This window comes from Ovis canadensis, chromosome 1 (assembly GCF_042477335.2).
Source record: "Ovis canadensis isolate MfBH-ARS-UI-01 breed Bighorn chromosome 1, ARS-UI_OviCan_v2, whole genome shotgun sequence".
Classification (NCBI taxonomy): Eukaryota; Metazoa; Chordata; class Mammalia; order Artiodactyla; family Bovidae; genus Ovis; species Ovis canadensis.
In genome coordinates, this window is record NC_091245.1 from 21939009 (window position 1) to 21962271 (window position 23263).

A 23263-nucleotide genomic window follows, 5' to 3' on the forward strand; every position below is an offset into this window, starting at 1 on the left:
GCATTAGAGGAAAATTAAAATAAAGTGACTTGATGAATGACTGGGTAGCTACTTCAGACTGGACTATCAGAGAAGGCCTCTATTAGAAGATGAAATTTAAGATTAGATACAAATAAGGAATTAACCAGCCAGACCAAAAGAAGTACATTTCAGGCAAGTGGGAACTGCTAGGTCCCGGTGTGGGGAAGACTTGGCATATTTGGAGGTTAGAAAGAAGGCCTAGGGGCAGGAGCAAAAAATGAGCAAGAAAAGGAGAGGGAGAGGGGAGGGGAAGAAAGGGGAAGATGGAGAGGTAGAGGTAGGGGAGAGGGATAGAGATGAAGGTACCATTAAAGAAACAAGTACTAAATGTGATACCAAATAAAGTCTGAGAAAAGACTATCACTGCGGGCTGAAAGCGACAAGCTTCACTGAAGCAGGACTCAATCAGACTCCGCCAGAGAAGTAAGAGTTTTATATATAGAATTAATCAGCTTTCCTTTCTAGGTTAGAAGGGTGAGTGTGGCATCAGTGAGTAAGTAGGAAGCAACAGCAAGAATACTCTTCCTTCACAGCATTTCTCAAAGTGACAATGATTTATTTATGTGTGTGATTTTAAATTAAGGTTTCTCTCCTCCACTAGACTGTAAGCTCCATGTCATCTAGGACCACCTCTTTTTTATTTCCCATAACACACCTGTCACAAAGATAGGCATTCAGTAAGTATCTACCAAATGAATGAATGGCTAAGAATGAACACTCTGTGGCTGAGATGGACACTGAGAAGGCGAGTCTGAGCAGAGCAGAGGGCGGAGGCTAGGAAGTAGACATAAGATTATGTAAGTGTGAACTAATTTTCCTCACTGGGAGTATGGTATAACAACAACCATCTCATAGGGATGTGTGATGGTTTTAAAATATGTCCACAAATTCTTTGATGGTCCTCCCTCCAAGAGGTGGACACTAATTCCCTTCCCCTTGAGTGTAGCCTGCATTTGTGACTCATTTTTGGTCCACAGAATAAAGTGCAAGCGCCAATGGGCAACTTTGGAAACTAGGTCATAAGAAAGCAGGAAGTCTTCCTTTTTGTTCTCTCTTAGATCACTTGCTCTGGACAAGCCAGCTGCCATGTTGTAAGAACACCCAAGCAGCCCCATGGAGAAGCCATGGTGGGACAAACTGAGAACTCCTGCCAAGAGCCCTGCGACTGAGGATCCTTCAGTCCCAGTCAAGCCTTCAGATGATGCGGCCTTGATACTATATTTTAGCTGCAACCTTAGATCCTCGCCAGAGCAACTCAACTAAGCTGCTTCCAAATTTCTGACCCAGAAAAACTGTGAGATGATAAATGTGTGTTTTAAGTCACCAAGTTTTGGGACAAATGTAACACAGCAACAGATAACTAATACAGGCTATGAGGATTAAATGAGATAACTAGAACTTTTAGCATAGTAACTGATACAAACAAAATACCAAATAAATGTTAGTTCCTTAATAATGAAATTTAATAAACACTTAAACATGGAATTCTCCATAAGTGTTCCAAAATATTCAGACAAATCATCAACATTCCAACTTTATCCATTTAAAAATAAAATGAGTGAGAAACCTCAGCCCCAGAGAGATAACTCGCAGCAAACCACCAACTCTTAACAGCAATTACATCAAGGAGGTTTTAACCATGCCTTTAAAAAGGTATGAATAATATTGACGTCTGAAAAGCACATAAGGAAACAGGCATTCTCATGCATTGTTAATGTAAATTGGAGACACTTGTTAGATGGTTATCTAGCAGCATCTGTCGCAACTTTATACCCTTTATACCCTTTAATCCAGCAACTTCATTTCTAGAAATATCTATCCTAGAGGTCACTTGCTTAATCAAAATGAAGAAAATACCTAGGAATAAATCTAAGGAGGTAAAGGGCCTGTACTTGGAAAACTATCAGACACTAATAAAAGAAACAGAAAATGACATAAACAGATGGAAACATATATTGTGTTCATGGATTGGGAAAAAAATCAATCACTGTTAAAATGACCATACTACCCAAGGCAATCTATAGATTCAATGCAATCTGTATTAAAATATCAATGGCATTTTTCACAGAATTAGAACAAATAATTTTATATGGAAACACAAAAGACCTCAAAAAGTCAAAACAATCTTGAGAAAGAACAAAACTACAGGCATCATGCTCCCTGACTTCAAACTATACTATAAAGCCACAGTAATCAAACAGTATGGGACTACTGGTACAAAAACAGACACATAAATTAGTGGAACAGACCAGAGAGCCTAGAAATGAACCCACACTTATCTGGGCAATTAATCTACAGAAAAATACTGCAAGACTATACAATGGGGAAAAGATAGCCTCTTCGATAAGTGGTGTTGGGAAAACTAGACAGCTACATGCAAAAGAATTTAACTGGACTACTCTCTCACACCATGTACAAAAAAGATCTGAAACCGTAAAACTTCTACAAGAAAACACAGGCAGTAAGCTCTTTGATACTGGTCTTAGTAATATTTTTTTGAATCTATCTCCTTAGGCAAGAGAAACAAAAGCAAAATAGGACTTCATCAAACTAAAATGCTTTTACACAGTGAAGGAAACTATCAACCAAATGAAAAGGGATTCTACTGAATGAGAGAAGTTATCTACAAACAATATATCTGACAAGGAATTAATACCCCAAATATACAAAGAGCTCATATAATTCAACACCTAAAAAAAACAAGCCGATTAAAAAATGGGCAGAAGATCTGAACAGATTTTTTTCCAATGAAGACAGGCACATGAAAAGATGTTCAACATCACTGATCATCAGGGAAAAGCCAAATGAAAACCACATGATATACTGCCTCAGAATGGCTGTCAGAATGGCTACAGTCAAAAAGACAACAGATAACAAGTATTGGAGCAGATGTGGAGAAAAGCGAACCTTCCTGCCTGTGGTGCTAATGGGAATGTAAACTGGTGCAGCTACTATGGAAAACAGTATGGAGATTACTCAAAAAATAAAAAACAGAACTACCATTATCATCCAGCAGTTTCATTCCTGGGTACTTACCTGATGGAAATGAAAACACAAAACAATGTATGTTTCAAACACTCCCTGAAGCAGTTCTTATGCAAACATAAAATTGAGACACACTATCAAAAATAAAAGTGATAAAAGCAGCCAGAGTACCCTAATAAGTTTCAAATCACTGTATAAAATGATAAAAAAATGACTATGCATGAAATGGCTTTAGCTTAAATAAAAGTTCCTGCTTTAAGTCAGGAAATTAATTAAAAAAATTAAATCAGTCCACACCAAAAAGAGAAAAAAATAAAGAAATATGCACCTCTATGTTCACTGTAGCATTATTTACAACAGAAAAGATATGCAAGCAACCTAAGTGCTCATCACAGATGAATGGATTAAGAAGTTGTGGTGTGTACTATACACACAGACATATACATACAAAGGAATATTACTCAGCCATAGAAAAGAATAAAATCTTGTTATTTGTGACAATACAGATGAACCCAAAGGACATTACACTATGTGAAATAAATCAGAGAGGACAAACACTGTGGGAAATCACTTATATGTGGAATCTAAAGAACAAATGAACAAACATAACAAAACAGAAACAGATACAGAGGACAAATAGGTGTCTGCGAGGGGAGGGGTGTGGGGGAAGGAAAGAACTAAGTGAGGGAGATAGAGAGGTACAAACTTCCAGTTGCAAAATAAATTGAGTTACAGGCATGAACTGGGCAGCGTGGGGAAGGCAGTCAATAACTATGTAGTATCTTTGTATGGTGACATAAGTAACACTGGTGATCACTTTGAAATGAAAATAAGTATCAAATCATTTGTTGTGTAACAGAAACTAACAGTGTTACAAGTCAATTATATTTCAAAAACAAGTCATAAAAAGAGACCAAATTTGTGGTTGGTTACCATAAGGGGGGGTGGGGAGGGAAATTTGGAGGAAGATAGTCAAAAGGTAAAAACCTCTTGTTATAAGATAAATAAGTACTAGAGATGTAATGTACAACATGAAGATAATTAACACTGCTGTATGTTATACATGAAAGTTGTTAAAACAGCAAATCCTAAGAGTGCTCATCACAAGGAGAAATATTTTTTTCTACTCCTTTAATTTTGTATCTGTATGAGATGATGGATGCTCAGTAAAGGTACTGTGATAATTATTTTATGATGTAAATCAAATCATTATGCAGTACACCTTCAGCTTATATAGTGCTTAGTGTTAATTATAGCTCAATAAAACTGGAAGAAAATGTAAATTTAAAAAAAGATTATGCTCACAAGCATAAAGATGTATGCTTAAGACTTTTCACTGGTTTCCTATTTGTAACAGCAAAACACTAGAAGACAATCTAAATGTCTATTACTAAGGATATAGATATATTGAGTAAACAGAGAAAGCTGTAGAATATATACCTAATGACTTCATTTATAAAGTCACACATACGTGTGCACGTGTATACAATAAGCTATAAACTAATTCATATGAAAAGCTATTGCTGCTGCTGCTGCTGCTGCTAAGTCGCTTCAATCATGTCCAACTCTGTGCGACCCCACAGACGGCAGCCCACCAGGCTCCGCCGTCCCTGGGATTCTCCAGGCAAGAACACTGGAGTGGGTTGCCCTTTCCTTCTCCAATGCATGAAGGTGAAAGTGAAGTCGGTCAGTAAGCGTCCGACTCTTTGTGACCCCATGGACTGCAGCCTACCAGGCTCCTCCATCCATGGGATTTTCTAGGCAAGAGTACTGGAGTGGGTTGCCATTGCCGTCTCTGATTAAAAGCTATTAAGATTTTGTAAATGCATATAAAGTGAACTGTAAAAATGTAGCCCAGACTATTGACAACAACTATTGACAGGGAATGTGTGCATCTGTGTATGATGGGGGTACATAGAGAGATGGCAGTGAAGAATTTTCTTAAGAGTTTTATGTGTATCTTACTATTAAATCTTATATAAGAATATGGTCACATATTACTCATGAAATTTTAAAGACAAAAGATGGGAAGGAAATAGACACATAGGAAAAACACATCACAAAGCTTTGGGAGGTGATGACAGATTTCCTTGGCTAGCCCTTTCCCAGCCCCTTCCCCATGCCCTCCACTGGGCCTTCCAAGACTATCTTAACGTGCTCAACCATGAAGCACTGGGAAGGGGTCTTTCCCACGTCTGTTTTATTCAATGCCCCAGAACACGTACACAACTGGCTCTATACTGTCTTGATGAGCAAGGATATGATTATTCCAAATCCCGTATCAATTGTGTGGTTACCTTTTTTCCACCTGAGGGAACAACTCTTTTCACTGACAACTGGCCAGATTTTAAACAGACAACAAGCTGTGTTCTGGGTGAAGTGATCTGGGTAGAGCTACTCTCCCAGGTACTGAACTATCCTGATCACAAGTATCTGGAGAATGGTCATGGCCTCACAAATGGCCAGTGTGGCTAACTGGCAGCTACCATTTCACCAAAACTAGAGGAACAGCTGAAAGCCAAGGCAATGAAAGATGAGGTGCTGTGAATTAGTGAAATATTATTTCACTAATATTAACAACAAAATTAACCCATACCAGCACCATAGACGCACAAGAAGTAGAAACAATCTGAACCATTTTACCAGCCATTATTCTGATCATAATTGCTCTCCCATCTTTACGAATCCTATATATAATAGACGAAATCAACAACCCATCTCTCACAGTAAAGACCATGGGACATCAATGACACTGAAGCTATGAATATACAGACTATGAAGACTTGAGCTTCGATTCCTATATAATTGCAACATCAGAATTAAAACCAGGAGAACTACGATTACTAGAAGTAGATAACCGAGTTGTATTGCCTATAGAAATAACAATTTGAATACTAATCTCTTCCGAACACGTACACTTTTCCCCATGCCCCAAGTGCTCTAGGCCTGGGCTATCAGCTGACTCACAGAAAGAGTATGCTCTGGAGAGCTGACCATTCATTTTCCTCTAAGTGTTCTCTTAGAGGACCATTCAAGTCCTCTAAGTGTTAGAGGACTTAGAGGACTTCATACTCACTTATATGATCTGGATCACACACTGGTCACCAGGATTCAGCTACAGTCCCAGAAACCGCAAAGCTGGATTCTGTTTTTCAGCACTCCTCTCTTGGGTGGAATAATGCCCACATCTGTGGAAAACTACTGCAAAGCTACATGTGTAACCAGAATGAAAGGCAAGGGACACTCTCCCATTACTGACAACAGAGGCTACTTAGGTCTCTGATAAGACACATTCTAGAATGTTAGGTTGGATTTGAGCATTATTAAAACTTATCTCTAACAGCACACAATGCAATTCAAAGAGTCTAAAAAGTTGAATTAAATACAAACCATTAAGAAAAAAAGCCCCTACGTTCCAGCCAAAAGATGAGTCATGACTTTCATGGATATTACATGACTTTTCATTAGCAAAATTAAAAATAGCTACTGTAGACCATTTACTTATTAGATCATTTTACACTATAAAGTCTGAAATGTTGCTTTTCTGCTTTGGGGTTAAAATTAAGTGCTCTTTAAACAGTAAGTAAAAAAGTTACTAAAAGATTATAAGCCCTGATATGGATATCTACTAAGCATAACTGCATCCTTTAGAGGCTATAAAGATGGAAAGGTAGAATAGAAAATTGGGAAGAAAATAGGTTTCTACAACTTGAATATTTTGTTAGCACTGCTACATAGCAGTTGACCTTGGGTAAACCTCTTAACCTCAGTGAGCCCTGGTATTCTTATCTGTAAAATGGAGACAGTACCTCCTACTTCATAGAGCTACAGAAGCAAAACAGGATATCTCATAAGTGCCTCTAATAGGGACCTGCATAAAGAAGGAATTTAATGGGTAGCAGTTACTATTTTATGTGCCATCATCATTATTACTGTGCTCAAAGCTCAGACGGAGAAGGCAATGGCACCCCACGCCGGTACTCTTGCCTGGAAGAGTCCCACGGACGGAGGAGCCTGGTGGGGGGCAGTCCGTGGGGTCACAAAGAGTCAGACGTGACTGAGCGACTTCACTTTCACTTTTCACTTTCATGCACTGGAGAAGGAAATGGCAATCCACTCCAGCGTTCTTGCCTGGAGAATCCCAGGGACGGTAGAGCCTGGTGGGCTGCTGTCTACGGGGTCGCACAGAGTTGGACACGACTGAAGTGACTTAGCAGCAGCAGCGGCAGCAAAGCTCAGAACACAATGGACAACCTTCTGGTATAATTAGATGCCTCAGAACTGCCAAAGAACCCACAGTTTGCCCCAGGGAGAGATGCTAATTATTTCTCAGTGCTTCATGGTGATTTACTTTCACTTGTACTCTCTGGCCAAACTCCTCATTTGTTCTGTGAATACAAGCAAGGCCAATCCTATATTTCTTGTAAAAAAGGAGTGAATACCTGCTTTTCCCTTATTACTGAGAGTCCAAGGCTAAATGATAACTAGTCAATAGTAGGTGCTCTAACCCATCAATTATTTCATGATATTTATAAAAATGAAAGAGAACTAAATAAAAAACAAAATATCATAAGGCAGCATTATATTAAGGCAAGTGACTGTTTTCAGAAACTTTTATTTCAGTCACACCCAGGTGGCGCTAGTGGTAAAGAATCCAAGTGCCAATGCAGGAGATATAGGAGACAAGGTTTCAATCCCTGGGTAGGGAAAATCCCCTGGAGAAGGAAATGGCAACCCATTCAGTATTCTTGCCAGGGAAACCCCATTTTCAGAGGAGCCTGGTGGGCCACAGTCCTTGGGGTCACAAAGAGTTGGATGTGACCAAGTGTGTGCATGCGTGCGTACACACACACACGTATGTGTTTACTGCATAATTATGGAAAATATATCTTACTGTATGTTCCAGGCAAAAGTCTAAAAGCCACTGCCCTAGGCCATTGATCTCTGGTCACAAGCGCTGGCCTGCGCCACTCCCAAACTACTGCTGAAAGGAGCGGGTAGCTTCAAAAACATTGGCAAGCACTTTATTCTAGCACAGTGCTCTCTGCCCTGATTCTGAACTTTGTGACTCCACTCTGAAGAACAGAACATCCTCTTAGCCACAATAGGAATGACAAAGCTATTTTTAAGGACCTTGTGCATGGACCATTCCCTTGGCACTTGAGTTTTTTTTTCAGTCAATGCGTGTCTTAACTAAAGCACACAAACTGAGAACAAGGGCTAGAGCCACCAAGTTGCAGCTGCCGCACCTTATTCACATAAGATGCTCCATCAACATCCTCTGAATACCCCCTTTTCCTCTGGCAGTCCTTCTTTTGGAATCAATGTGAGATCTGGCCAATTTAGGGACTGGAAAAGTTTTGGCTCTAAGCCTACTTGCCTGGTCAAGGTATTTAACCATTTCCTCTAAAGCTATTCTAGAATAATAATTATCATTAGCTGCTGATAAGTTTCCAGTGCGGCATACAGCACTACTCCCCAAGGCTGTCTGTAAGTTCTTAGGAGTTTGACTTGAATTGCAACTCAGTATCTTACTGTGATCTTGAGCAAATTACTCAAATTCTATTAAGCAAAATAAGCTCTCATGATCTAATAAAAACCAGTTACCCAATTTTCTTGGGGAGGTTAGATGATACATTCTTAAATTTAATATCTATACTGCTCCTTAGGAAAAACTGATTCATGAATTTCTAACTCCTTCTAAGCTGCTCTACTTGGTAAAACTCTGCTCCTCTGTAGAAAGGGCTAACATTTTAACTATTTGGTAAATGCATAACTATTATCTATTCTAACTGACTTTAATGTGTTGGGATCACAGTATGCAAAGCACCATTTCAAAAAGTAAAACAATCTGAAGTGAGTTCCCTACACTTACTGATACATACTAGACAGACAAAATAAAATATTCACAGCTTATACAGAAAGACAAGCACACTTTTGCTACCTGCTTATTCATTTCTGTGATGTTTATCCAGACTTTGTTCAACCCGAGCTCTCCAGATTCAATCTTCTCAAGTTGTTTTTGTTTGCTGAGTAGTTCTTCATTAAGTTTGGGAATTTCTTGGAATGAGCTTTTCTGATTAGATTCCACTAAAAGCAAACATAAGAACAATCATAAACAGCCATAAAGTTCCCTCATGGCTCCAAGATGAAAAAATGATCATACAGCAGGAAAGAAGACAGATTAATGAAAGTTAATTCTGGGAGGATAATGACAAATCTTATTTATCAACTCCACTGTTCTTTTTACTTCTATAAATGTGTATCTTTAACACTAAAGCTTCATTTAACTGGGGCTATCTCACTACTGGCAGTTCAACTTTTTTAAAGCCAGGTGGCTAAAAATGATAACAAACAACATCAGCAGAAAGAGTTAGACTTGAATTGCAACTCGGTAATTTACTGTGATCTTGAGCAAATTATGCAAATTCTTTGAGCTCACTTTCTTCATGCGTAATACAGTGATAATTCTAACCATCCTGTGAAAATATTTTAAGTGAAAGAAGGGCTGTAAAGCACTAAATACAGCTGGCCAGGTATACAGTAAGTGGTAAATAAATGTTAAGTACTGACCTGCTCAGTTAAAAAACTTTCTGATTGGTCAACAAAGATTTATTAACCTCACTCCATCAATGCTCAAGGTGACAGCCTAAGTTATACCTCTAAAGGTTTAAATTCATTTTTTCTACCTCAAATTGGTCAAATGCAAGATAGATTCTTACTACCTTTCAAGTGCTGCTTTGACAACTAAGATTTTAAATCTTTTTCATAAACAGCAAACAGTGCTTTCTTACATCTTAAATCAACCCAAAAGCTCAAAGTGAGATAGAAGATAAAGAAAAATGTTAGGTGAATTTGGCCTTTCTTTTGAGAAACAGCATCTTCTGGATGGTTCAGAAATTTGCCAGCCTGAAGGCAGAGGCCTGAAAGAGTGCTTTCTCTTCATTCTTTATAGTATTCTTTCCTTTTCATGGAAAATAAAATATTGATAACGGCTGGTCTTCCAGAATAAAACCTATGTCCTTCTTTCAAAGCCACAGACTGCTTGATTAGTTATCATGTGCTCTTTTTAAAATAAAAAACTGGCATAAAGGGACAGATATAAAACTATTTACTAAAATCTTAAGCTCTCAAACTTTTTTTGTTTCTGTAGGTTGGCATTGAGAAAACACCCAGCACACTTCAGGCACTCAGTAAGTATTAATGACTGAAAAAATCCGGCCTTTGCTTACCTCTCAACCATATTTCTCATCACTTTAGCTACAGTTCAGTCTACTTTCCAGCTAAATTGATTTTCCTGACACACCAACCTCTTTAAGCCTCAGTGACTGCACACACTAGCCTCTCTGCCTAGCTGACTTTTACCCTAGTTGACTCCTTTCAAGATTCAGCAGATAGCTGGCCCCGACCTGAGGCCACTGGTACTTCTTCACAACTCCCAACTCTACTGAGCCCTGAACAGGCTGTGCTGTAATTATTTACTTATCTGTCTCCTCCATCACACTGAAGAGAGCTGCCTGAGGGCAGGAATCAGGTCCTATTTGGTCATGTATTCCCAGGGACCAGCACAGTCCCAGGTACACAGAAGCATTTAAATGCTTGTCCAGCGAAATGATTATAGGGTATAAAGTAGAGTTAATATTATCCTGATTAAGTTAAACAAGGAAAACTCAACAAATAAATTCAACAACAAAAAGTCCCCACAAAAATCAGGGGGTGGTGGTGGTATCCTCACTGTAAACAAACCCACTATCTGAAAATTTAGAATTATTAAAAGAAATTAGACATTTTTATTCACTTTTCAAAAATATGTGAAGGAGTTCTTTATAAATAATAGCCTTGGCTAAGTACTTTTAATGTAACAGTTGCTTTACACACAGTTTGCAGGAATACATTCATCTCATGTAGTAGGAATATTTTACCAGTCAGTCTAAATTAACACAGCACTTAGCACCCAACTGAATTTTGAATTCAGTTAGGTTATAAAGAAAAGCTCATCCCCCACATATCTGCCATTCTCACATGGTAAAACACTCCGAGGCTGGGAAAGTCTCTCTCTTCCCTGCAATCTATACGAATTAAGTAGAAGAGGAAGTAAGACAAACATGTAAGTAACTTGGATTAAAATTACTAACTAATAAACACATAAATCTGACAAGCCCTGCAAACGGTTTAAATCCTGAGGACTGTGTGAGCCAAGAAGGGATTATATTCATTATCTGATTTGGGGATTTTTAGGAGACAAATAAAGGCACTCTGATTACATACATGGAATGAAATACAGTAAACAAACTTATGATTAATAATAAAAAAACTTACAATTACTAATTCATGTTCTTTCAACATGGAAGCAACTCATTTAAAATTTAGTATAATCCTACTCAAAAGAACTTACTTAGCTCTTTTCCTGATCTTCAAGAAGAGGAAACGAAGATTTCTGCACATGCCCTTTAGATACAACACATAATGCCAATAGTAATATTTTATATTTGTGTGTCTTTAGAGTTTATAAGATACTTTTATGTAATTACTCATCTTGTAATTGAGCCCCTACTATGTGCCCAGCCATGTACCTGGCACTAGTGCATACAAAAGAACCTGAAATTCTCAGTCTGGTGGGGAACAAGGCATCAGCCCAGAATTACTACAGAGTGTGACAGATGTTATGACACAGGAATGCCCAAAGTGCTTCTATAGCACAAATTTACCTTTATGTTTTATGGATGGGAAAATGTAGTCTCAGAAAGAATAAGTGACTTGTCTGTGTTTCGTAGCTTGTAATAAGCAAGTCAGGATTCAACAGTCAAACTTTCTGATTCTAGAAAGTTTGGAAAGGAAAAGTACTAGAAAGGACCAGCACTCTTCCTAGAACACTTCAGCTGTCACAGATGCTTACATCCTAGCACCCTCATTAGCACAAGACCATTTTTAAGTTCTGCATGAAATGACCAAACTGCTACTCTCCTGTATGACCAGAAACAGACATGTGTGACTTATCAATATTGTCCTCCTCTTCCGAATTCTTTCTCCTCTGTCTAGCTTTGAGTGATGGAGTGGAATGGCTGGGAATAGAATCTTCCGTAGAATAACTGTAGAGGTCTTCTGGAGTACCTGGTTCTAGAAAAAGAAAACTGAGTGAAGAGTTTCAAGGCCAGGCAGCACTTTTAGCTTAAGGATCAAATTACTCATTGGCCTCAAGGAAAAAATACCTAGCCTATCTGCTCTGCTTTCCGCTCCAGATATTTCAGCAATCCTGCCTCCTTTCCTCACAAGTGTCTTGGAAGATAATGAAATAAATGACAAGGTGCTCTGAATTTTAAAAAAAGGTTTTTAAGCCAGACCAGCAGGTAGTCTTATTTCCACTATCCTCTTGAAAAACAAGAAATAAACTTATTGAAATATATTTAAAGTAGCAACATAATTCAAAGAAAGATTATATAAGTTTAACAAGATTAACGTCATTTAGCTAAGAGAATGGTTTTCCCAAAAAGCTTCTTGCCAAGTGGTCCACTAAGGTTCAGCCTACAGACTGACTTATAGAGCCCCAGGCCCCACGTCTATTCTCTCAGGAAGTTCTGCTTTAGGTAGTATAGGTGCCAGCATATCTATGGCAGCAAACCAAAGCCCGCAGAGCAGCTGGGCTGACAATTCCCCCTCAGCTGGCTGACAAGCATAGCCAGGACACCAAGGGGAATGCTGCTCAGTGGTAGAAAGCAGGTCTCACAGTCCAAGGCACAACTCCTGGCATCTCCTGAACAGAGTACTTCCAGGAACTGGTATTAACAAGTGCTCAAAACATATTCGTGGCCTGATTGATTGTTAGATCTACTGTATGTACACACTTCAAACATGCCTTTCTAAACAAAGAAATTTCCTGAGAATAGAAAGCTCGGCTAAGGTACACATTACACTGGTGACCTGAAAGCACAGGCACAGAGCAGTCAGAGAAATAAATCCCTGGAAGGCAGAACTGAGCAATGTTTTGAAATGTATAAACAAATAACTGCTTTACGTGACCCAAAGAGTCAGAAGTGACTTAGTGACTGAACAACAACAACAAATATGTGACCCAAACAAGCGGCAGTACAAACGTAGGAGGCCCAACTAGTTACAGAGAGTTGTCAGCATAGACAGGTGTCGTCAGTGGCTATTTATAGTTAAAACACTGCTTCTCATTCATTTCCAAGTTATGATTCTTAGTTACCAAGAAAAACACCATGTAATACTGCTAAGTACAAAATTAAGGAGGGAAAATAACTAGAATACAAAGCTCATCCTTTCTTACACTGTACTCTGATCCCACAGATTTATAACACAGAAATCAGGATGATCCTGGCAGAGAACTGTGGCCTGTCCAATCCCATTCCCTGAATCAGAAGCTCAGAAGAAAACTAAAGTTAATACTTCAATATATTTTTTAAGCAACATCACTAGGAACATCATTAATACATTAAGCATTAGCTGTCCCTAGGTTAAGTTTGGAACTTAACTGCAGGCAACAAAGAGAAACTGGGGTGAAGGAAAGCTAGGATGTTGTGATCACCTAGGGCTTACTTCTAGAAGTAAGGAAAGAACTCTAATTCTAGTTCTAGGGACAGATTTCCTTATGAGCTTGAGAAAGCTTACTGCTCAGTTTGCTGGAATGTTAAAGCTGCTAAAGTTAGGGTATTTGTGATTTTGTGATTAACCTGAAACTGGTTCCTTAGCTTAGAAATTAAAAAAAACAAACTAACTAATTTTATTACTTATAATAAATAAAATTCAGGTTGAAATTATAGCTATGCATTATCTGTTAGTTAAAACAAAGACTGAGTAAAGTATCTTTTGGGTATAACTTTCTTTCCTTTTTTTTGTAATTTGCTGTTGTTATTTTAAGATTTTTATTAGCTTAGAAAATTAACCCTTGTAACCTAGAACCAAAGATCTCAGTGTTGCTAAAGAGAGATCTTTAGGTTAAAATGGGTTGAAGCTACCATGTAAGCACATCTCTCAGAAAAAGGATGTTGGATACAAAATACAACTTAACAATTTAGAATATATAAAACTCTTCAACTTCAAAAGTTTCTTAAGAGCCACTGACTCAAGAGACAAATATTTATTTGCGACTTAGCACACAGTAAGCATGCCATACATGCTTGGTATTATTATTACTGCTCAGTACTATGCTTCTCTAGGTTTTCCTTAAGGAGGATATTGTCTGATAGACACGCCCACATTCTTTCTCAAATAGCCCTGTGAAGAGGAAGGAAATAGCCTAGTGTTGCTACTGCCACTTTACAGTTGGGAAACATGAAGTGGCAACAGGTGGAAATTAACCAAGGTTCTAGAATCCTGGATCTTGGCCCTTCCCTTCTGTGCTATAAACACTGACTGCAGTGCCATTATTTCAGATGCTATTTGTCCCAATGATGCATAAGTGCTGTGTTTTGTTTGTGCATTTAAAAATAAATGTTATTGCATTCAAGCTGACAGCTAGGAAAGAGTTTAAAAAATGCTGAAAGGACCATGTAATTGCTTCATCAGAGTGAGCAAAAATCTTAATTCAGTGTGGTTCACTTTGTCCTAGAACCTGGCAAAGAGTCCAAAATCATACTCTGAAAAGAGTGACCACTTACTTGTTCGGAACTTTTCCTTGAGGGAATCCAGATCCTCCTTCAGAGCGACTTGCATCCACACCAGGCCAACGCAGGCCACGACACAGGCGGCAAGGATGACAAACGCACAGAGGGGATAACAGATCCTGCAGCATCGTAAATAGTCTCCCCTGATCACAAGAACAAATTCAACCAGGAGTATGAAAGGGATTATGACTACAGTTTGATTCCAAATAGCACATGTGTGGGCATGCAATTAGCATCTCTAATGAATAACCAACCCATTTACCAGGGAACATAGGGTAACACACTTAAATCTGAACAGCAGGTTGAATATGTCAAGATAATATGATCCAAGAAGGGTTCATCTATTGGGGGCAAACTTCTCGTGAAATGAGGGAGTTTCTGAGTTACAGGAAGCACCTGTGGGCACTGCAGCTCACTGCCATCATCATCAATTCAGGTCTTTGGAAACTGACTCAGGTTAGGGAAGTGTAAAGATCAGAGTTTTCTCCGCCATTTATTACTGCACTGTAATTCACTTATCTTCTCTCTCTCAAATATATAATCATTCAAGAGGACCTTGTTCACTTTATTGAAACTGTATAAACTTTTGAGTAAGCTTTATTGAAAATGGAATGAAAAAAACTAGAACGGTAGGTTAAAGTGGACACCTCATACACTCCAACTGATTGGTTCAGAAGGAAGGAAACAGGAAGGAGGTAGATTTCACATCAAACATCAACCAGCGCTCAAGGTCTAAACTAAACCAACAGGGTAACTGTTCCAGTTAACTATTCCACTTCATCAGATCTTCAAAGCTGAAGCCCAGGATTGCCCTGAACTACCTCACCTGGCAAAGCTCATTAGAAACCAATCTCTTCCTTTAATATAAAAGGACAAAGACATTCCAAACAAACAAATCTCAAAGGATTTGATCTCTTTTAGTTTCCTAAGCTTCAGCCTAGATCTTTTAATGTGCATACTCAGCAGCATACTCTTTTAATGTGCTCCTTAAGAGTCCAAGGGCACTTTAAAGATTCCCTTCAGCCCCTTCCTACCCTAACCCTCAATCCCCAATGTCTTTGTGTTTACTAGAGGAGGGCACGGCAATCCGCTCCAGTATTCTTCCCTGGAGAATCCTATGGACAGAGGAGCCTGGCAGGCTACAGTCCATGGAGTCACAAAGAGTCAGACACCACTGAGTGAGTAACACTTTCACTTGTGCTCACTACTGGAGGGTGTTACCATCTAAAAGTGGTTTGAAAAAAGCTGCCTTTTCTTTTTGTCTCCCACCCTCCATTTCTCTCAAGGTTCATAGTTTTTACAGAACATCCTTCATCATATTCCCCCATTACCAGATTCAGACCCATCAACAGTGGGGAAAACAAACAAACAAACCAACAAACAAATAAAAAACCCTGCAGTCTTAAGGTCCCTGTGTCTCCTAAATTTAACAACAAGACCTTGTCTCTCAAATTTCTCTCTCCCTATGTCCCTATTCTTAGCTTCTCTGCTACTCTCACCGGGCTCTTGGCACATTCCCCAAGTCCACACTTCCACCCTAGATCCAGAGCTCTTTGTATACTTAGAGACAGATCTCTAACTTACACTTCATTCAGAACCTGAACTCATCTCCCTAACATTTTTCCTTCCTTGTGCCTTCCAGGGACTATACACTTTTTTCTTCTTAAGAAAGCCCCTCCCCTCTCCTTTCCTTTCCTTTGCCCCCTTGGTAGCCCAAGGAGATGCCTTTTCCCATCCCAGCCTCAGTACTTCTTTACTCACTTGACAAAGCGAGAGCGATTTCCAGCTACACCAAATTCCTCTTCCTCCTCTGAGCTGGACTCAGAGTCTGAGTCAGGAGGCTCCGTGCGAAGCAGGCGGTGGCCTGAGCCTTTCTTGGGTTTCTTTCTCCGGCTGTCCCCAGCCAAGCCGATCAACGCATTGAGCTCTTTGCGCTTTTTCATCTTCTTGTGTGGGGTAAGTGGAGCACCCACTCCTGAGCTGCCAGGTTCGTACCCGACGCCCAATTCTCTCCCTGCCTTGGAGCTGCCTTCCAGGGTGAGGAATCCTGGGCCAGAGCCCCCTGGTCACTCCCACCCAGGGGTGGGACTGACCAGATACGCTAGGGGCTGGAGATTGGACTCCAGAGGAAACTGGAACTCAGATGAATGGGGGAAGTCACATAGAGATGGCCAGGGAGCTGGTGATCCAAATGGGTAAAGGCCTATGCATGGAGTGCCAGTTACTTAAGAGGGTACCGGGGAGGGGAGCAACTTTTGTCTCTCAGGATAAAAAGTCAAGTCAAGAATGAGAGATTCTGAACCCTGGTCAGCAGACAGTATTTCTAAGGGTACTCCAGGAGCTGGAAAGGACACACAGATAGGTGTTTTGGACTTCCGAGGCAGGATTTCCAATGGAGAGAAAAACAAGAAACTTGGTTCTTGAATGGGAAGAGATGGGGAGATGCAAAGCAAGACGGTGGGAACGCGCTGGTCTCTCCCTAGATGGTAGCAGGAGGGGGCTCCCAGCCACTACAACCCTGACAGAGAAAATGCCCCAGTCCGAGAAGATCACCGTCCTCCGGCCTCCGTCCTCCGTCCTGAGTTTGAAGGGAGTCAGACGCCAAGGAAGATCCAGAACCCAGCCTGGAGGATTCGGCCTCAGAGGAGCCAGTCCCGCGCCTGGGAAGACCCCAGCCCTGCTGTCTCGGCCTGGGGGCGCGGTGAGGAGGGGTGACCGCGGCTCAGCCCACCTGAAGCGCTCCCGCCGAGTTTGAGGTGTTCCGGTACGGGCGACTCTCGGCAACTCACACGCGCCGCCTCCACTCCAGCCGCGACTCCGGCCCCCGCTCCGGCTGCGGCCGCAGCTGCTCCCAAGTCGCTGGTGGCGGCGGCGGCTGTGGCCGCAGGCTCCAGACCCGGGCCATCTCTTCAGCCCCAGCTCACTTCCCCTTTGGCAGCGGCCGCCGGCACCGCCTGCCAGTAAGGCGCACTCCAATTGGCAGCCTGTTCCATGACGTCACGCAAGGGGGGTAGGGGAGGCGGGGCGTTAAAAGGCGCAGGCTCTGGCGCGGGCAGTCTGCCCTGTCGAGGAGGCTCCGCCCCCAGGAGGGTGCCAGGGGACCTGTCTCTCACCTGTCCTGGGCCGTGTGTTGTTTCCAGAGGAGCAGGGATGAGCCAGGCGAAGCACCCAGCTGGATGGATTTGCTTGGGAAGTTCATCACCGCATCGGCCCCCAGTTGTGACTAACCCAGTTTAGAGGTGCCAACCCTCTGACTCTCCAGCTGTTTATTAAAGGTTTTAGGCGTGTTACAGGTTAATGACCCGGTTGAACACGTTCATTCATTCATTCTGTAAATATTTATTGATGACCACGTGTCAGAAACAGTTCTACCGCTGAGGATACAGCAATAAACAAAATAACCACTGTCCCTGCCTTCCAGGGTAGGGTTGCCCGATTTAGGGAATAAAAATACAGGACACTTAGGAAAGTTTAAATTTCAGATAAACAACGATTTTTTTTTAATGTAAGTATTTCTCATGTAACATCTGGGACATCTTCATACTTAAAAGTTATTTTATTTGAAGTTCAATTTTAACTGGACGTCCTGTGTTTTATCTGCCAACCCTGTTCCTGCAGTTTATACTTGAGTGGAAGGAGGTGATAAATATGATGGGGAAAACGGTAACATGATAAAGGGACGGGGAGTGCCTCTGCGATAAGGGGACCTTTGGTTAGAGATTGGGAGGCAGAGAGGGAAAGAGTTGTGCAATGACCCCAAGGAAGGAGTGATGTGGAAAACGTGGTGTGGCTGGACCTGAAGAGCCAGCTGCTGCTGCTGCTAAGTCGCTTCAGTTGTGTCCGACTCTGTGCGACCTCATAGAATGCAGCCCACCAGGCTCCTCTGTCCACGGGATTCTCCAGGCAAGAAGACTGGAGCGGGTTGCCATTTCCTTCTCCACTGAAGAGCCAAAGGAGAGCTATAAGAAATGAGGTCAGACAAGCATCAGGAGCAGATCTTGTAGGGCTTGAGGGACCACTGTGAGGACTTTGGGAAACCATTGATGCTTTAAGCTCGGGCTTAGATTTTTTAAAAGATCACTCTAGCTACTGTGTGGAAAAGAGAATTAGGAGAAAAAAGGACAAGTAAATATGATGGCAATAGTGGAGATGGTGAGCATTCTGGATGCTTCTTGACCATAGAGCTAACAATATTTGCTGATGGTTTACAGAGCAGGTGTGTGCAAAACAAGGAATCATAGATGACTCCAGAGTCAGGTTGGAACAGCTGGAACAAAGGAATTGCTGTTTACTGAGATAGGAAGGAGCAGATGTGCAGCAAACTTGAGAAGCCAATTCAGTACTCAGATGGACTGTTTGGTACATCTATTTGGAATTCTGGGTAGAGGTTGGGTCCTGAAATATAAATCTGAGAGTCTCCCATGTAGATAGTATTTAAAGCAAAGTGCTTTGAACTACTCGGAAAAAAGTAATTTAAAATAATTTTTTAAATACAATTTTAAAATTAATTTTTGGCTGTACTGGGTTTTTTGTTGCTATGCAGGCTTTTCTCTAGTGGTGAGCGGGGGCCACTCTCTCGGTGTGGTACGCAGGCTTCTCTTGTTGCAGGTTCCGTATTTGTGGCACGTGGACTTACCAGTTGCGGCTCCCAGGCTCTAGAGCACAGGCTGAATAGTTGTTGCACAGGGGCTTAGTTGCTCGTGGCATGTGGGATCTTCCTGGATCAGGGATTGAACCCATGTTTTCTGCCCTGGCAGGCAGATTCTTTACCGCTGAGCTACCAGGAAGCCCTAAAGTAATTTTTATATCCTAAAGTATAGCCCTAAAAAGTAATTTTTTTAATATATTGACACATCTTACTGTGTCAGTCACACTGCCTTTGTCTAGGGATACCCACCCAAAGTCTGGGCCTGTTTCTTATTTATCTTTATGTGTCAAGTCCAGAGGTAGAAGATCCGATATATATGTGACATCTATGTAGGTGGGCAGAGTTATATAGAGGTATGAGTGGAGGTTTGAAATCAAGAGATCTGGGATGAAATCATTTGGAATATTTACTAGCTCTGTCAACATGGAAGCCATTTAAATCTGAGCTTCAGTTTTCCTCTCTGCAAAGTGAGGATTAACGTCTATTTCACAGGACAGACACATGAGAAGATACTTGTGAAAGTGCTTTTGATGCCCCCAGACGTGATGCAGTTAGTTTGGTTTTTCGTTTCCTTTTGTTTCTAGAGCTGTGCTAGCCAATATGGTAGTTAGTAGTCACTAGCCACTTATGACAATTTAAATTTACATTTTGCTTAATTAAAATTAAAAGTTTAAATTAGTTCCCCAGTCTCACTGGCCACTGCTCTATAACCATATATGGTTAGTGGCTATTGGGCAGCAACAGAACAGTACATTTCCATCATTATAGAAAGTTCTGTTGGACAGCTCTGTACTAGCATCTCCTTGAAGGTGTGGTACTGCGCAGGAAAAGGTGTCAACTTCTAGAACCATTTCACAAACACGTGCTGTGGTCATGAGAAGCCCAGGCATAAGAAGTGACTGGCCCAGGATAGCCCTTCCCATGGCCCTCCTGTGTTGCAGATGTTACATATACACCAAGGGAACCTGGGGCTGAGGAACCCAAGGGCGTGAGGTGGAGCCAAAGCCGTTTCACCCAGCTGCAATGACGTCTGGTCAGCCAGGCCCTGCCCTCTCATGAAGTGGACCAATCATGGATGGGGAAGTTGGAGGAGGATCTGTGATTCAGTCCCACTGTCCACCTTTTTGTCTCTCTCTCTATATTTTTTGTCTATTGCTTTTTAGATAACACGACTTTCAGTGTTGGGTAAACATCTCATGAAATACTGAGCCTTTGAAAGCTACTGGCCAGATGTCTATCTTCTCTCAGGAGCTCTTGGTACTCTCTAGCTTTCTCCCTCAAACTTGGACCCTCAAGGCCAGAAATTAAGCCAACCCTCTCAGAGCAAGGGCTCCTGCACTGAGGAGCCATGTGCTTTCCCACACCAGGACCTCTCAAGGTTGTGACCCATCTGTTCATTTGGGGATGTTCACATTATGATTCTGTGTCTGTGCAGCCCTGTTACTCATTCAAAACTTGTTTGGAATGCACTAAGATCTAAGTGGATCTAACGCACTAAGTAACTTTCCCAAGTGACCCTGCTTATTTAACTTATATGCAGAGTACATCATGAGAAATGCTGGACTGGATGAAGTGCAAGCTGGAATCAAGATTGCTGGGAGAAATATCAATAACCCCAGATATGCAGATGACACCACCCTTATGGCAGAAAGCGAAGAAGAACTAAAGAGCTTCTTGATGAAAGTGAAAGAGGGGGGTGAAAAAGTTGGCTTAAAACTCAGCACTCAGAAAACTAAGATCATGGCATCTGGCCCCATCACTTCATGGCAAATAGATGGGGAAACAGTGGAAACAGTGACAGACTTTTTTTTTGGCTGGGGGGGGGGGCTTCAAAATCACTGCAGATGGTGACTGCAGCCATGAAATGAAAAGACACTTGCTCCTTGGAAAAAAAGTTATGAACAACCTAGACAGCATATTAAAAAGCAGAGACATTACTTTGCTGACAAAGGTCCATCTAGTCAAAGCTATGGTTTTTCCAGTAGTCATGTATGGATGTGAGAGTTGGACTATAAAGACAGCTGAGTGCAGAAGAATTGATGCTTTTGAACTGTGGTGTTGGAGAAGACTCTTGAGAGTTCCTTGGACTGCAAGGAGATCAAAACAATCCATTCTAAAGGAGATCAGTCCTGAATATTCAGTGGAAGGACTGATGCTGAAGCTGAAACAATCCTTTGGTCACCTGATGAGAAGAACTGACACATTGGAAAAGACCCTGATGCTGGGAAAGATTGAAGGCAGGAGGAGAAGGGGACAATAGAGGATGAGATAGTTGGGTGGCATCACCGACTCAATGGACATGAGTTTGAGTAAACTCTGGGAGTTGGTAATGGACAGGGAGGCCTGGCATGCTGCAGTCCATGGGGTCGCAAAGAGTTGGACATGACTGAGTGACTGAACTGAACTGAACTGAACTGGAGTCACTTTCCAGTTCTGGTATTCTAGCTTTTCTGTGTGTACAATGGGAATAAGCGTATTCCCTGCTCCGCTTTCTGGTTCATGCTTTTTTGGGGAGGGAGCAACATCACAGTGTTTATATAGGGTGAATGATACCCGCCGAATTATCCTACAATGTGTGGAGGGTAAGCAAATTTGAGTTCACAGAGCTCAAAATCCCATTCTGTGTGAGTGGAGAAGTCACATCTTGAGATGCTTTGCTACCTTAGAAGACTCTACAGAATGCTTTCACTTGGGAAAACTGAGGCAGAGAGTGGGGGCAAACTGGTGCAGGGCCAATGATCAGAAATGTGATCCAGGACTTCTGATTCCTAGGCTGAAGCTCTTTAAGATCTCATAATCTTCTCTTCTTTGGGATCTAATTCCACATCTGAGCTCTGTCAGTTGGCAGCTGTGTGACCTTGGGCAAATGACTGAGCCTCTCTGAGTCTCCACTTTTGTGAAGTGGTGGTAATAATAGTACCTAGGACTAGTCATGTCGTTTGTGGAGATCAGTGCAAATGGAAATGCAAGATCCCTTGTTCAAAAATCAGGAAAAAAGCTTTTTTCCCCCCCTTTCATGATTTCTTGCCTAGCTTGTCACGCTGTTCATTGCTCACTAGTTAGCCCTGTGCTTCCTTGGGCATGGGGACACTCATGGGGTGAAGGGCCCTTCCTCAGGCACCCCAACCCAGCCCTCCCTGTGTCTGTACCCAGGCCAAGGATGAGATGGAGCAGGGGAACAGGCAGCTGAGAACCTATCCTGGGGGAGGGGAGAGGAAGGTGGGGCGAGGCAAGACTGTGTGTGAACAGAGCCTCCAAGTCCCCAATGTAGCCTCCATTGCTCCATCAGACTTCACTTTCAAAACACAAATTCAAAAGTAAAATGATGAAGAACTTCAAGATGGTAACCACAGAGCATTAAGCCTGAGTTGTGGCACACCCTTCTGAGTCGGGGGTTCCGTGTCACATACTTGTGAAACTGACCCTGATAATATATAACTCACAGAGTAGCTGTGTGAAGAAGAAATGTGCCTGACTCATAGTAAATGCTCAATAAATGTACCTGTTCCATTAATGTGATTATTAATTATTCAATGTGATTTACTATAGATTTATTAAGTATAATTTTCATGGTGACCCAGTTGGGTAATTAATCTTCGTTTACCTAATAGAAAATGCTGCTTCCATCTGTTACAAGAATTCCCTTTGCCATCATTTTTCTTGTTGTTTTTCTATGGTTAAAGTTGGAGGGAAAGAACAGGAATGAACATTTAAAAATACTCAGGTAAGAATCCGCTTTGCCATCATTTTTCTTGGTGTTTTTCTATGGTTAAAGTTGGAGGAAAGGAACAGAAATGAACATTTAAAAATACTCATGTAAAAAAAAATACTCATGTATTAGGCGTTTTTGGTGTTAATCATCACTGTGATAAATTAGTCCTCCCAAGATAAGCATCTTATCCTTGCTCTAACTGAGAAGAAAATGGATGTCCAGGGATTGCAAGAGGCTTGCCCAGGGACACAGCACATCAGTAGCAGAAACTGGGAC

General features: G+C 41.3%; 1 protein-coding gene across 1 annotated transcript in view; it reads right to left on the reverse strand.

The window, feature by feature from the left end:
* EFCAB14 (EF-hand calcium binding domain 14) overlaps positions 1-17601 on the reverse strand; it is a 38835-nt gene extending 21234 nt beyond the window's left edge. Inside the window, exons 1-3 of the mRNA XM_069590528.1 lie at positions 16389-17601; positions 14622-14770; positions 8951-9096 (exon numbers count right to left, since the gene is read on the reverse strand). Coding sequence (XP_069446629.1) covers positions 8951-9096; positions 14622-14770; positions 16389-16570 — 477 coding nt within the window. The 5' untranslated portion in view covers positions 16571-17601. The remainder of the gene's footprint in view (positions 1-8950; positions 9097-14621; positions 14771-16388) is intronic.
* Positions 17602-23263: the final 5662 nt, after the last annotated feature.